Source organism: Symphalangus syndactylus, chromosome 2 (assembly GCF_028878055.3).
Source record: "Symphalangus syndactylus isolate Jambi chromosome 2, NHGRI_mSymSyn1-v2.1_pri, whole genome shotgun sequence".
In the NCBI taxonomy this organism is placed as follows: domain Eukaryota; kingdom Metazoa; phylum Chordata; class Mammalia; order Primates; family Hylobatidae; genus Symphalangus; species Symphalangus syndactylus.
The window spans coordinates 16,483,187-16,496,930 of NC_072424.2; the positions used below are offsets into that span (position 1 = coordinate 16,483,187).

General features: G+C 41.7%; 1 protein-coding gene across 18 annotated transcripts in view; it reads left to right on the top strand.

Annotated features, from left to right (window-relative positions):
- The window catches only part of ATE1 (arginyltransferase 1), a 193,219-nt gene that overhangs the window by 2,980 nt on the left and 176,495 nt on the right, over nt 1–13,744 (top strand). For 16 of the 18 annotated variants that reach the window (XM_055246887.2, XM_063625316.1, XM_063625365.1 and 13 more), the window contains exons 2-4: nt 2,505–2,568; nt 4,406–4,468; nt 12,982–13,085. In XM_055246887.2, the coding sequence (XP_055102862.2) occupies nt 2,505–2,568; nt 4,406–4,468; nt 12,982–13,085 (231 nt within the window). Of the gene's footprint in view, nt 1–2,504; nt 2,569–4,405; nt 4,469–7,572; nt 7,581–12,981; nt 13,086–13,744 lie in introns of those variants that run through there. The other 2 variants (XM_055246947.2, XM_063625413.1) reach the window with 2 other exon arrangements.

Consider the following 13,744-nt stretch of genomic DNA (forward strand, 5'->3'; position numbering starts at 1 on the left):
CAACAGGATGCAAATGGCTTATGCGACATGATTACAGTTCTGAAAGGAAGAAGGCCCGGAAGCACACCAAATAGTGACAGTGGTAATATGGCCTTAGAGTAATGTGGATTTCTACTTTCTCTTTTTCAGAATTTTTGTATTTTGGCTATAATATATATAAAATCAGTAAGTTACATTAAATGTGCCTAAAATTAATATTTTAATAGGTCATTACTTATTTTTTTCTAATAATTGTGGTAAGAGAAAATTGGTTAACATAAATGTCTTGTATTTCACATTTTGTCAAAGAAACCTGCCTGCAACCTTTCCATCAAGAGAAAATAATCATCATTTTCTAGTATCTCGATTTTAATTTTAATACTCTTTATTATGGGGCATCTACTTACTTGGTAGGTGGGTTTTATTTTTTTATTTACAGATGATGAAATTGAGGCTCATTGGGTAACTCCTTAGTGTCAGTGAGTGCCTGCCAGGTGTCGGGATATTTCTGTTGGACTCCAGTGCCATGCTTTTCCCATTATTTTCTGCTCATCAAGCCTGTCTCTATCTTTACATATCTCTGATGTGATTTACTGTTTACAAAAGGGAAAAATCCATTTATTTATTTATTTTGAGACAGAGTTTCACTTTTGTTGCCCAGGCTGGAGTTCAGTGGCGCGATCTTTGCTCACCGCAACCTCTGCCTCCCAGGTTAAAGGGATTCTCCTGCCTCAGCCTCCCGAGTAGTTGTGATTACAGTTTCCTGCCACCACGCCCGGCTAATTTTTTTTTTATTTTTAGTAGAGACGGGGTTTCACCGTGTTGGCCAGGCTTGGTCTTGAACTCCCGACGTCAGTTGATCTACCCGCCTCGGCCTCCCAAAGTGCTGGAATTACAGGCATGAGCCACCGCACCTGGCCCATTTCTTTTTTAACTTTAGTTAGTTTTTTGTTTTTTTTTTTTTTTAAAGAGACTGAGTCTTGCTCCTTCGCTTAGGCTGCGGTGCTGTGGTGCGTTCATAGCTTACTGCAGCCTCAAATCTCAAATTCCTGGTCTCAAGCCTCCTCCCATCTCAGCCTCCCAAGTAGCTGGGACCATAGGCACAGGCCACAAAACCTGATTAATTATGATTATTATTTGTTTTTTGTGGAAACAGAGACTTGTTATGTTGCCCAGGCTGGTCTTGAACTCCTGACCTCAAGTGATCTTCCATGTTGGCCTTGCAAAGTGTTGGGATTATAGGCTTGAGCCACCACCTCATGAAGCCTTTAGTTCTGATATGCCTTTAAATGTTTCTTCATAGTCTTCGTTTTTTTTTCATAGTTGTGTAATTATTCCATCATGTTGACAACATCATAGCCACTGTAATCATCTTCCTGTTCCTTGGCATTTGAGTTACTTTCTTTCTTTCTTTCTTTTTTTTTTTTTTGAGACGGAGCTTCACTCTTGTTGCCCAGACTGGAGTGTGGAGTGCAATGGCTCGATCTTGATTCACTGCAACCTCTGCCTCCTGGGTTCAAGCGATTCTCCTGCTTCAGCCTCCCAAGTAGCTGGGATTACAGGCATGCGCCACCATGCCCGGCTAATTTTGTATTTTTAGTAGAGACGGGGTTTCACCATATTGGCCAGGCTGGTCTTGAAGTCCTGACCTCAGATGATCCGCCCACCTCGGCCTCCCAAAGTGCTGGGATTACAGGCGTGAGCCACTGTGCCTGGCTGAGTTACTTTCAATTCTTACACTTAGAAGGAATATTGTTACATACTTTTCTCCAATTTTTAATGCTCAAGACTATACTGTAAATATATACCTGTATATAAATCAGGAGAACTAATAAGCATAAAACATTTTGCTAAGTTTTCTGAAGAGACCAGCATGTTAAATCATTGGGGATATTATTAAAGTTTGAAGGTCTGATGCAGTCTGATTGCAGTGAGGACCTAAATTTGTGCTGTCATAGAGACTATTCACTAATCCTCAAATAAATATGATTACTTTGATGTGTTTTTTTAATTAAAATATATATAATGTCATTTTTTATTTGTGCTGTATGTATGCCAGACTAACAGCTGTGAAGTATGTACAAACTTTTCGTTTATCCAATATGAGTGTTTTGGAATTTTAACCTAAACACTCCTTTTTTTTTTTTTTTTTTTTGAGACAGAGTCTCACTCTGTCGCCAGGGCTGGAGTGCAATGGTGTGATCTCAGCTCACTGCAACCTCCACCTCCTGGGTTCATGCGATTCTCCTGCCTCAGCCTCCTGAGTAGCTGGGATTACAGGCGCCCACCACTACGCCCAGCTAAATTTTTGTATTTTTAGTAGAGACGGGGTTTCACCATGTTGGCCAGGCTGGTCTCAAACTTCTGACCTTGTGATTTGCCCGCCTCGGCCTCCCAAAGTGCTGGGATTACAGGCATGAGCCACCGTGCCTGGCCAAACACTCCTATTTTTAAAATTCACACTTTGAATTTAAAAAAGAAAAAAGGTTACCGTGCCGTAATTAACACGCTACTTATTTTTTCAGGCATGTGGGCACATTCCATGACAGTACAGGATTATCAGGATCTCATAGACCGAGGATGGCGAAGGTAAAGCTTCCAGATACAAAGAGACTTCCTACTGTTACTCAGGTTCTTGAAAAATACAGCGTGCCTTTAAAATGCTTTCCTGTTGTTGGAAAGAGGTTTAAGAAAATTTTTATTATATTCTTTCGTGTAGTGATTTTTTTCTCTCTTTTAAAAAACTTTATTAGGAAAATGTCAAATATCTATAAAAGCAGAGAGTACATTAGAATGAACCTCAGGTACCTATCACTAAGCTTCAGCAGTTATTAACATTCTGCCAATCATGTTTGATTCTCCTGCTCCACCTTTTAATATTTAATAGCAAATTACATCAGTAGGTTATTATGACATTTGTCCTATCAATAGATAGGGAATAAGTATGTATCTCTAAGAGAGAGGTCTTTTTTTCTTTTTAACTGATCCACAATGCTGTATCACACCTTACAAAATTAATAAAAATTCTTTGGTGTTACCTGTTACTTACTTTTTATTAGATTTTCCAGATTGTCTCAAAAATGTCTTCTTTAACAGTTAGTTTATTTGAATAAGGATTTCCTTAAAGTCCACATATGGCCTGTTTTGAGTAGTTATTTTTATGTGGATGATTTTTAAGTAACTCTTAGGTAAAGTTCCTTGTGTAAATATAAGTAATATTAAATACTGTACGCTAATACTCGCCAAAGACGTGGGATTGGGAGCACCAGCTGAAACATCACATCACAACTTTCCTTAAACTTAAAGAGATTCAAAAGGTAGACATAAGTCAGATTTTAAAGGACTTTGCATGCCATGATAAGGAACTTAGAGACATGGTCTCGCTCTGTTGCCCAGGCTAGAGTACAGTGTCATCATCATAGCTCACTGTAACCCCAAATTCCCACACTCAAGTGATCCTCTTGCCTCAGCCTCTGCAGTGGCTAGGACTACAGGTGTGCATCACAACACCTGGCTAATTTTTCAGTTTGTTGTAAGATCTTGCTATGTTGCCCATGCTGGTCTCGAACACCTAGTTGCAAGTGTTCTTCCAGCCTAGCTTTTCAAAGTGTTGGGATTATAGGTATGAACCACCATGCCTGGTCAGAACTTTTAAAAGGTAGAAGGCAGTCATGGAAGGATTTTATGGTAAGAGAGAAATGTGATGGAATTTGTTTTAGAAAAGATTGTTCAGATGGCTGAGAGGTATTTGAAGGGGTGGTCATAGAGGCAGGAAGATGAGTGCAAAGGTTATTGCGCTATCCGGATGTGCGATGATGAGGACCGTCACCTTAGTGGCAATGATGATAGAGAAGAGGGGACAATTTAAGATAGGGTTTAAAGTGGGGGAAAGCTTGTTAACAGGATAAGAGGTGAATTCCAGGGAGGAGTCTAAAATGACTCCCAGTTTCTGACTTGAGAACAGAATGAACAGTTCTGTTAGTACCATAGACCTGGAATGCATGGAAAGAAGCGGGTTAGTTTTGGGGTACTCCGTGCTGGTGCATGTGGAATACCCAAACGTGGTTGTCACAGGCATCACATACATGAGTCCCACAGCATCGTGGCATTTCTCCCATTGCCCTTGTGGTATTGAGGATTGGTGGCAGGTTAAGGCAGAGCAGGGGTGGCAGATGCTGGTGAGAGGGGAACTGAGATGATTGGCCCGGGGGTACGCAAGTAAAACTTTAGGAAATAAAAGGCAGGGTTCTAAACTTTGCTACACGCACTTTGAATGTTATTTAGCTTATGAAGAGTAATTAAACCTACATGCATTTCTACAATATTGATTAGATTTTTTACCCTTAATTTAATGCTCCTGTGCTAGGCTGTTTTGGTATAAGTGAGAAATATATAAGACATTAACAAACTATTTTTATAATTTTAGAAGTGGAAAATACGTGTACAAACCTGTCATGAATCAAACATGTTGTCCTCAGTACACAATAAGGTAAGAATTTTAATTAGTAGAAAGAGGATTTATAATATGAAGATTGTGTATTTTAGTAGTCTCTTGTGCTTTTTTAATGTTTATTTCTGCTCTAGGTAGATGTCCTTTAAAAGGAAAAGTAAATGAGTTATGTCTTTTCTTCATACTGATGCTATATTTATGTGCTGATCAGTAGGTTTTAGTAATATTGTTTGATTGGTTCAGATATAAATATGTGAAAAAAATACCCTCTTAATTTAGCAATCTTGTCAATGAATGCCATGAAATATTGGGAAAATGTTGGTAAATATTCACATTATTTTTGGATATTAAATATTATAGGACTTAGCTTAGGATTTTCTGCATTCTGGTGTATTGCTTGACACAGTGCTTGTGTTCAAGCAATACTACAGGCTCCTATAAATTACTTGGTAGGTTCATGTTCTCATGTGGGATTCAGGAGGACGAGAGAGACCTCGGGTTAAAACAGGAGAAACTTTATTGAGTACACTTAGGCCCAGCTGACTCAATGTCCAAAAGACTGGGCCCGGAACAAAGACTTTTATACCCACTTCACAAAAGGCGGTGGGCTAGCCTGAAGCAAGCTTACAGTGGCGTGAAAGCAGGGATACAGAGGCAGGAAAAACTCAGGATTGCACATGACCGTTGCCAAGCAACCCAGATGTCCGTTATCTAGGTTTGCCTGGGCTTATCCTATAATCTTCACTATGGTGCCCAGGCAGCTGTAGTTCAGGCCTACTCAGGCTTCTCATGATACTCGTTGTACTTCTCAGATAAAACAGAATACTTGAAATCACTAGTTACAGAGAACAGGAATCTATGAACTCATTCCGTAAAACAAAGGAAAATTTGTTTTTTCTTCTCTGCATGTGGAGTGCTGGGAGAATCTCCAGAGCACATTAGATAATATTATCAAGGCTTTTCCTGGGTCTATGCCGTGCCTGTTGCTGCCTCTGGGACAAGTCAGCCTAAAACAGGAAAGCTTATTTATCTTTCTTTTTAATGTTATTTTTCTTTAATTTTCCACCTCACTCACTTATAAGTGGGAGCTAAACCTTGGGTACTTAGACACAAAGATGGCAAAAGTAGAAGCTGGAGACTACTAGAGGAGGAGGGAGGGCGCGAGCTAAGGGTTGAAAAACCAACTTGGTATGACGATCAGTACCGGGGTGGTGGGATCATCCATATTGCAAACCTCAGCATCATGCAATATATCCAGGTCACCAGCCTGTACCTACACCCCCTGAATCTAAAATAAAAGTTGAAAAAAAAATTAATTGGAAGGAAGAGGGCTTAAATTTAATCTGCCACTTACACTTAGAGTCCAGTTTTTTTTTGTTTTTTTTTGTTGTTGTTAAGAGACGGAGTCTCGCACTGTCACCTGGGCTGGAGTGCAATGGCGTGATCTTGGCTCCTGCAACCTCTGCCTCCTGGGTTCAAGCGATTCTCCTGCCTCAGCCTCCCGAGTAGCTGGGATTACAGGTGCCTGCCACCCCGCCCGGCTAATTTTTTGTATTTTTAGTAGAGACGGGGTTTCACTATGTTGGCCAGGCTGGTCTTGAACTCCTGACCTCATGATCCACCCTCCTCAGCCTCCCAAAGTGCTGGTTACAGGCGTGAGCCACTGTACCTGGCCCAGAGTCCAGTTTTCTTAAATGGGAAACTTAAACCAAAGTCTATTTTCCTACAAAGTCTTCGTTGGATTTTTTTCATAATCTTTTGGATTTTCCATGTACCTTCTCACCTCATCCCAACATAGAAGAATCTTCTCTCTTATTCTGGTTATAAGGTCATAATCACCTTTTTCTCCTTTTTTCTTTTTTTTTTTTTGAGACAGGGTCTTGCTCAGGCTGGAATGCAGTAGCACAACCATGGCTCACTGCAGCCTGCCTGCCAGGCTCAAGTGATCCTTCCACCTCAGCCTCCCAAGTAGCTGGGACTGTAGGTACACACCACCAGGCCTGGCAAATTAAATTTTTTTTTTATAGAAAAGGGGTCTTGCCATGTTTCCTAGGCTGATCTCACCATGTTTCCTAGGCTGATCTCCAACTCCTAGGCTCAAAGGAGCCTCCTGCCTCAGCCTCCCAAAGTGCTGGGATTATAGGTGTGAGCTACTACTGCACCTGAACCTTTTTTTTTGATAGAAAATGTGAAAAGTGCATTAACATTTTGAAGTATGTATTTGTCTCCAATTTCAATGTGTATATATACTCATAAAATTAAGACAGTTTTACTTTAAGAAATGAAAAATTAAAAAATCAAACAGTTTTTTTGTCCATTAGTTTTTTTGTTTGGTCCTCAAAGCTGTCTGCCTTGGTTGCTCTTAACTTGTTTTTGGGTTGCAAACCATTTTGAGAATTTGATGAGAGCTGGCCTCCTGCCCAAAGGCATGTAGACAAAAATATGTAACATTTTGCATATCCTCCCCACCGAGACTGAGTCTTGCTCTGTCGCCCTGGCTGGAGTGCAGTGGTGTGATCTCAGCTCACTGCAGTGTCCGCCTCCTGGGTTCTAGCAATGCTCCTGCCTTAGCCACCCGAGTAGCTGGGACTACAGATGCCCACCACTAGGACTGGTTAATTTTTGTATTTTTAGTAGAGATGGGGTTTCACCATGTTGGCCGGGCTAGTCTCGAACTCGTGATCTACCCATCTCAAAGTGCTGGGATTTCAGGCGTGAGCCACCATGCCCAGCACATTTTGTGTGTTAATTTTAGGATGATTGCAGACTCCCAAAGGTTCACTGATCCTTGATTAGGAGTTTTTTTTTGTTTGTTTTTGTTTTTTTTTTAGATGGAGTCTTGCTGTCGCCCAGGCTGGAGTGCAGTGGCGCTATCTCGGCTCACTGCAACTTCTGCCTCCCGTGTTCAAGCGATTCTCCTGCCTCAGCCTCCCGACTAGCTGGGATTACAGGCGTGCACCACCACACCTGGCTAATTTTTTTGATACTTTTAGTAGAGATGGGTTTCACCATGTTGACCAAGCTGGTCTCGAACCCCTGACATCAGGTGATCTGCCTGCCTCAGCCCCCCAAAGTGCTGATGTGTCTGGAGTTGGTTCCTTCTGGGTTCTTGGTCTCGCTGACTTCAAGAATGAAGCCACGGACCTTCGCAGTGAGTGTTACAGCTCTTAAATGTGGCGCAGACCCATAGAGTGAGCAGCAGCAAGATTTATTGTGAAGCGTGAAAGAACAAACCTTCCACAGCGTGGAAGGGACCCTGGTGGGTTGCCGCTGCTGTCTGGAGTGGCCAGCTTTTATTCCCTTATTTGTCCCCACCCATGTCCTGCTGATCGGTCCATTTTACAGAGTGCTGATTGGTCCATTTTATAGAGTGCTGATTGGTCCATTTTACAAACCTCTAGCCACAGAGCACTGATTGGTGTGTTTTACAATCCTCTAGCTAGCTACAGAGTGCCCTTTGGGGCGTTTTACGATCCTAGGTACAGAGAGCTGATTGGTGCATTTTACAATCCTCTTGTAAGACAGAAAAGTTCTCCACGTCCCCACCTGACCCAGAAGTCCAGCTGGCTTCACCTGTCACTGGAATTACAGGCATGAGCCACCACACCTGGCCAGGAGCCTTCCCTTTTACCTCACTGGCCGTTGGATTGGCAGAGGACAAGAAAAATGGGGTCTGGTTTGCTGACACTATGTCATTACACAAAGAATAGAATGACAGAATATCTTGTGCTGTCCTCTTTCAGTTTTCGTGGTTATAAAGAGAAGGTATCTTCTAAGGCAGAAGTCATTTGTCTCCAATTAGCAATTTATTGGATTATGGACAGGATTCTATTCATAAGTTTGAAGTTGATTGGCTTAATCTGTGATCAGAAAAGGGTGATTTTGATTGGTTAAAGAAAAAAGAATCTAAATTGTATTTGGTGCCTGTTACATGGAAAGCATTATTCTAAGCATATTGCCTTTATAAAAGGGGATTCAATTAACATTGCAAAATAAAGTAGTTATGTGATTTTTGCATTTTACATGGCATCAAATGTTTGCTGAATTGCTTCTCTTTGTAATTTCATTATGCATCGTCTTTTTTTTTTGTTTGAGACAGAATCTTGTTTAGTCTCCCAGGCTGGAGTGCAGTGGCGTGATCTCTGCTCACTGAAACCTCCACCTCCCAGGTTCAAGTGATTCTTCTGCCTCAGCCTCCCGAGTAGCTGGGACTACAGGCGCATGCTACCACGCCCGGCTAATTTTTGTATTTTTAGTAGAGATGGGGTTTCACCATATTGGCCAGGTTGGTCTGGAGCTCCTGACCTCATGATCCGCTTGCCTTGGCCTCCCAAAGTGCTGGGATTACAGGCGTGAGCCACCGGGCCCAGCCACGTCATCTTCTTATGGAGTCATTTTCCGTATTTACTCTTCTGGTTATTTTTACCTTGTATATAACAGTAGTTGCAATGAGAACTTAGATAAAGGAAAGGGGCCTATAGTTAACAGCTTAGCTTCTTGTTAGTCAGTAGGGACTCTCCAGTATGTGTGTATAAATGAGGATGAACTTTTCTGGCTATGGTTTTTTTTTTTTTAAGTTTTTTATTTTTATCAGAATTACACATGTTCATAAAGTGTCAAGTTGCAATAAAGTTTGTTTTGGAAAAAGCAGTCCCCCAACCCCCCTGTCCCATTTCCTGTTCCCCCATGGCAGTCATCTTGAAACATTTTAACTAATTCTTTTGGTTTTTCATCTCCCTGTCTTTAAGCAACATGCTTATATAATTGTAACACTAGCTTTTTTTTTTCTTTTTCTGTTAGTTTTCTCCATTATTTCCGGGCTTCTCTCTGTGGAAGATAAGGATTTAGTTTTCTCTCATCCCTGTTTCCCTGCCACATTCAAGCTGGTTTTTGTCCCCATCCGTAGCTTTCCATTTAGAAGTGTAATTTTGGGCAGATGTGTTCACATCCATTGTGACTGTGTAAATATGCTTCACAACTGAACCATGGCCGGTACTATGATTACTTTTCCTGCACAAGTTTTTGCTTTCCTTGGAGTTACTAATTATCTTTTTTGTTTGCATCGTGTGTGTAACTATGACCAGATTATTTTGAAAATAAATCCCAGTTATGTAAGTGTCTTCTTAGTATATTTAAACGCATCAAGTGCTATGATCGCTTTTATGTACTTGAGAAAAGTCCCTTGTGTAGCCTTCTGACCTGCTTGATCTGAACAGGTTACCCCGTACACCTGAAGCATCATGGTAAACCTGGGCTTTTTTTTTTATTTTTTATTTTTGAGACAGAGTTTTGCTCTTGTTGCCCAGGCAGGAGTGTACTGGCGCAATCTCAGTTCACTGCAACCTCCGCCTCCTGGGCTCAAGCGATTTTCCTGCCTCAGCCTCCTGAGTAGCTGGGATTACAGGCGCCAACCACTATGCCTAGCTAATTTTTGTACTTTTAGTGGAGATGGGGTTTCATCATGTTGGCCAGGCTGATCTTGAACTCCAGACCTCATGTGATCCACCCACCTCGGTCTCCCAAAGTGCAGGGATTACAGGCGTGAGCCACCATGTGCGGCCTGGGCTATTCTTTTTACTGTCATCTTAGGGATTTTTTTTTTTTTTTTGAGACCGAGTCTCTCTTTGTTGCCCAGGCTGAAGTGCAGTGGTGCGATCTCAGCTCACTGCTTCCTCTGCCTCCCAGGTTCAAGTGATTCTCCTGCCTTAGCCTCCCGAGTAGCTGGGACTACAGGCGTGTGCCACTATGCTTGGCTAATTTTTTATATTTTTAGTAGAGACAGGGTTTCACCGTGTTAGCCAGGATGGTCTCGATCTCCTGACCTTGTGATCCACCTGCCTCAGCCTCCCCAAAGTGTTGAGATTACAGGCGTGAGCCACTGCGCCCGGCCTGGGGATTCTTTTTAACACCTGAGTTGGAAACCCTTCTTTCTTGGATTATTCCCTTGTTTTAGTGAAGCACATCTTCTAATAGAGAAAGTGCATAAGAGGTACATTTTTGAGACCTTGTGTGTCTGCAAACTTTGATTCACTGCTCAAACTTAACTTTAGTTTGGGAGGGTACAGAAGTGCAGGATGAAAATAATTTTTCTAGAATTTTGTTCCACTATCGTCTTATTACTGTTGAGAAGTGCGGTGATATTCTGATTCTCATACCTTTGTCTGAGATGTGTTCTTTCTCTTTGGAGGTGTTCCTTTTTTTGTTGTTGTTTTTTGTTTTTCTAGACGGAGTCTCGCTCTGTTGCCCAGGCTGGAGTGCAATGGTGTGATCTCTGCTCACTGCAAGCTCCGCCTCCTGGGTTCATGCCATTCTCCTGCCTCAGCCTCCCAAGTAGCTGGGACTACAGGCACCTGCCACCACGCCCGGCTAATTTTTTGTATTTTTAGTAGAGACAGGTTTTACCTTGTTAGCCAGGGTGGTCTCCATCTCCTGACCTTATGATCTGCCCGCCTCGGCCTCCCAAAGTGCTGGGATTACAGGCATGAGCCACCATGCCTGGCCGAAGCTTTTCTTTTGTTCTCTTTTTCTTGTTTTTTTTTTTTTTTTTTTGAGACGGAGTCTCACTCTGTTGCCCAGGCTGGAGTGCAGTGGCGTGATCTTGGGCTCACTGCAAGCTCTGCCTCCCAGGTTCATGTCATTCTTCTGCCTCTGCCCCCCAAGTAGCTGGGACTATAGGTGCCCACCTCCACACCCGGCTAATACTTTTTGTATTTTTAGTAGAGATAGGGTTTCATCTTGTTAGCCAGGATGGTCTTGATCTCCTGACTTCGTGATCTGCCTGCCTCGGCCTCCTGAAGTGCTGGGATTACAGGTGTGAGCTACTGTGCTTGGCCTCTCTTTGGAAGCTTTTCTATCCTCTGTTCTGCATTTCATAGTCAGTTTGGCTATGTGTCTGTTTTTATCCATCACAGATGAACTGGAGGGGCCCTTCTTATCTGGGGGCTCGTCCCATCTTATCCTTTAGTTCAGGGAAATTTTGTTAAATTTTTTGTGCTATCTTTTCACCTCCATTTTCTTCTTTTTTAATGCCTTTATTTAGATTTTGGACCGTTTAAACTGGTCTCTGACTTTACCTTTTCTCTTCAGTTTTTCATCTTTTTTGCAGAATCTTCTGGGAGGTTTCTTCAACTTCAGTTTTCAGGTCTTCTACTTAATTTTTACATTTCTCCTGTCATATTTTTAATTTTAAAGGTCTTTTTGTTTTCAGACTCTTATTTATTTAATAACACCTTGTTATTTTATGGCTGTAGTGGCTTAATAAACGAGATCTTCTTAAGGATTTCTTTAAAAGGTTCTTTTCTTTCTGTCATGGTCTATGTCCTCCAAGTTACTTTCTCCAGTTTGTTTGGTACCTATCTTTTCAGTGGTGGCTCTCCTCGAGTGTCTGGTGATTCTAACTTTTCAGTGTTCCATTGGAAATTCCGTGTACCTGATGGGTTTGGTTTACTGTGGGTCTTGGGTATTTCTCAGCCTTGTTTACCGTGGGTGATCTGGCTGGGCTCTTCTGTTGGGGAATCCCTGATGTTAGTATTTTTAGGTCTGATCACATTCTGGAGAGAAAGCATTACATAACCTGCTGTTGTTCTGGAGCTGGGTTAGTGATCTCAACATGTACTGTGTACACTTTTATTACTTAAGCCATTTTCAGTGGTACCACTGCTTTCAGCTGTGGCTTGCATCCATCCTGTAAGAGGCTCTGTGTTACTCTTTCCTCCAAGTTTGCAGTTTTCTGCTGGGTTGAGTAGGGAGCCGTCTAGTCATCTGCAGGTGGGAGAGGGGATCTGACATCTGTCTTAACTGCTTCGAAAGCAAGACTTTGAGGGGATCTTTCTATTTTTAGACCTACTTTCACTCATATTTCCAGAGCTATGAGGTGTCACAAATCCCTAAGACTTTTAAGGGTAATATAGAGAAAATTGGCTTTTTTTTTTTTCTACTGTTGGCCTAGGATTCAACTTTCTTTGGTCTGTTAAAGCAGCATTGCTTTGTACATCTGTTTTCCAGCTTCTAACACTTCTCTCCTTCTCTTTTTTCTGGTGTGTTATGTCTTTCTTTCTTTTTTTTTTTTTTTAAATCTCTTGCTGGGAGTGGTGACTCATGTATGTAATCCCAGCACTTTGGGAGGCCGAGGCAGGTGGATCATGAGGTCAGGAGTTTGAGACCAGCCTGACCAACATGGTGAAACCCTGTCTCTACTGAAAATATAAGAATTAGCAGGGCGTGGTGGCGCATGCCTGTAATCCCAGCTACTCAGGAAGCTGAGGCAGGAGAATCACTTGAACCTGAGAGGCGGAGGTTGCAGTGAGCCGAGATAGTGCCACTGTACTCCAGTCTGGGCGACAGAGTGAGACTCTATCTCAAAAGAAAAAAAAAATATCTCTTAACTATAGTCTCAGTGTGATGTGGGCTGGGATTAGAGGCTACATTAAGCCCCATCTTTAACCAGAAATCTCATGCATGAGATGGTCTTACTGTACTGGGTGATATCCAGAACTGATTTCATTTCTTCAAGGTTTGAGTTCACTTTTTAAATATTTATTTTGCTTTCCTAGGTGCCGACCTTTACAATTTCAGCCTTCAAAATCTCACAAGAAGGTTTTGAAAAAAATGTTGAAATTTCTGGCTAAAGGGGAGGTTCCCAAAGGAAGTTGTGAGGGTAAGATGGGCTGGGTCTAAAAACTATTTACTATCTGTCTTTGCAACGGTCCCACTTTCAGTCATCTTAGGAAGGGGAAGGGTCATTTATACAGTCATGTACTACTGCTACTATGATGACAGCGACTACTGTTAGCACTGCTATTACTGTTACCATCGGCCCCCAAGTCAAGGTACAGGGAATATATATCAGAAGAGTTTAACTTGGAAAGAATATTGAGGATCATATTAAAGATGTGATTTCTTGGAGTTTATCAAAATATCTGTTTCCAGAATGCTTTGATAACTCATCTTTCTTAATCCTAATACTATCCTTATGAAGTAAATAGAAAGTGCCATTGTCCCTCAAGAAGCAAGTGCTTACATGCAGCTTGAACAAGATTGCCCTATTCCTTTTAATACTGAATAAAGATCAGCTTTTCTGTGTTTGAATAAGGCTTTACTTCAGTAAATTATACTGTTTGAAATCCTCTTATTTGTGTGATCAGTTTTGAATTGTGAGTGGCTTTGCTAAAACATAATAGCATTTGTTTAACTTTAGTTACACACGATTTGCTTTTTTTCTTAGTCTTTTTACTAATTGTGGTTTTATTTCTTTAAATTTTCATATTGGGGCCGGGCGCAGTGGCTCACGCCTGTAATCCCAGCACTTTGGGAGGC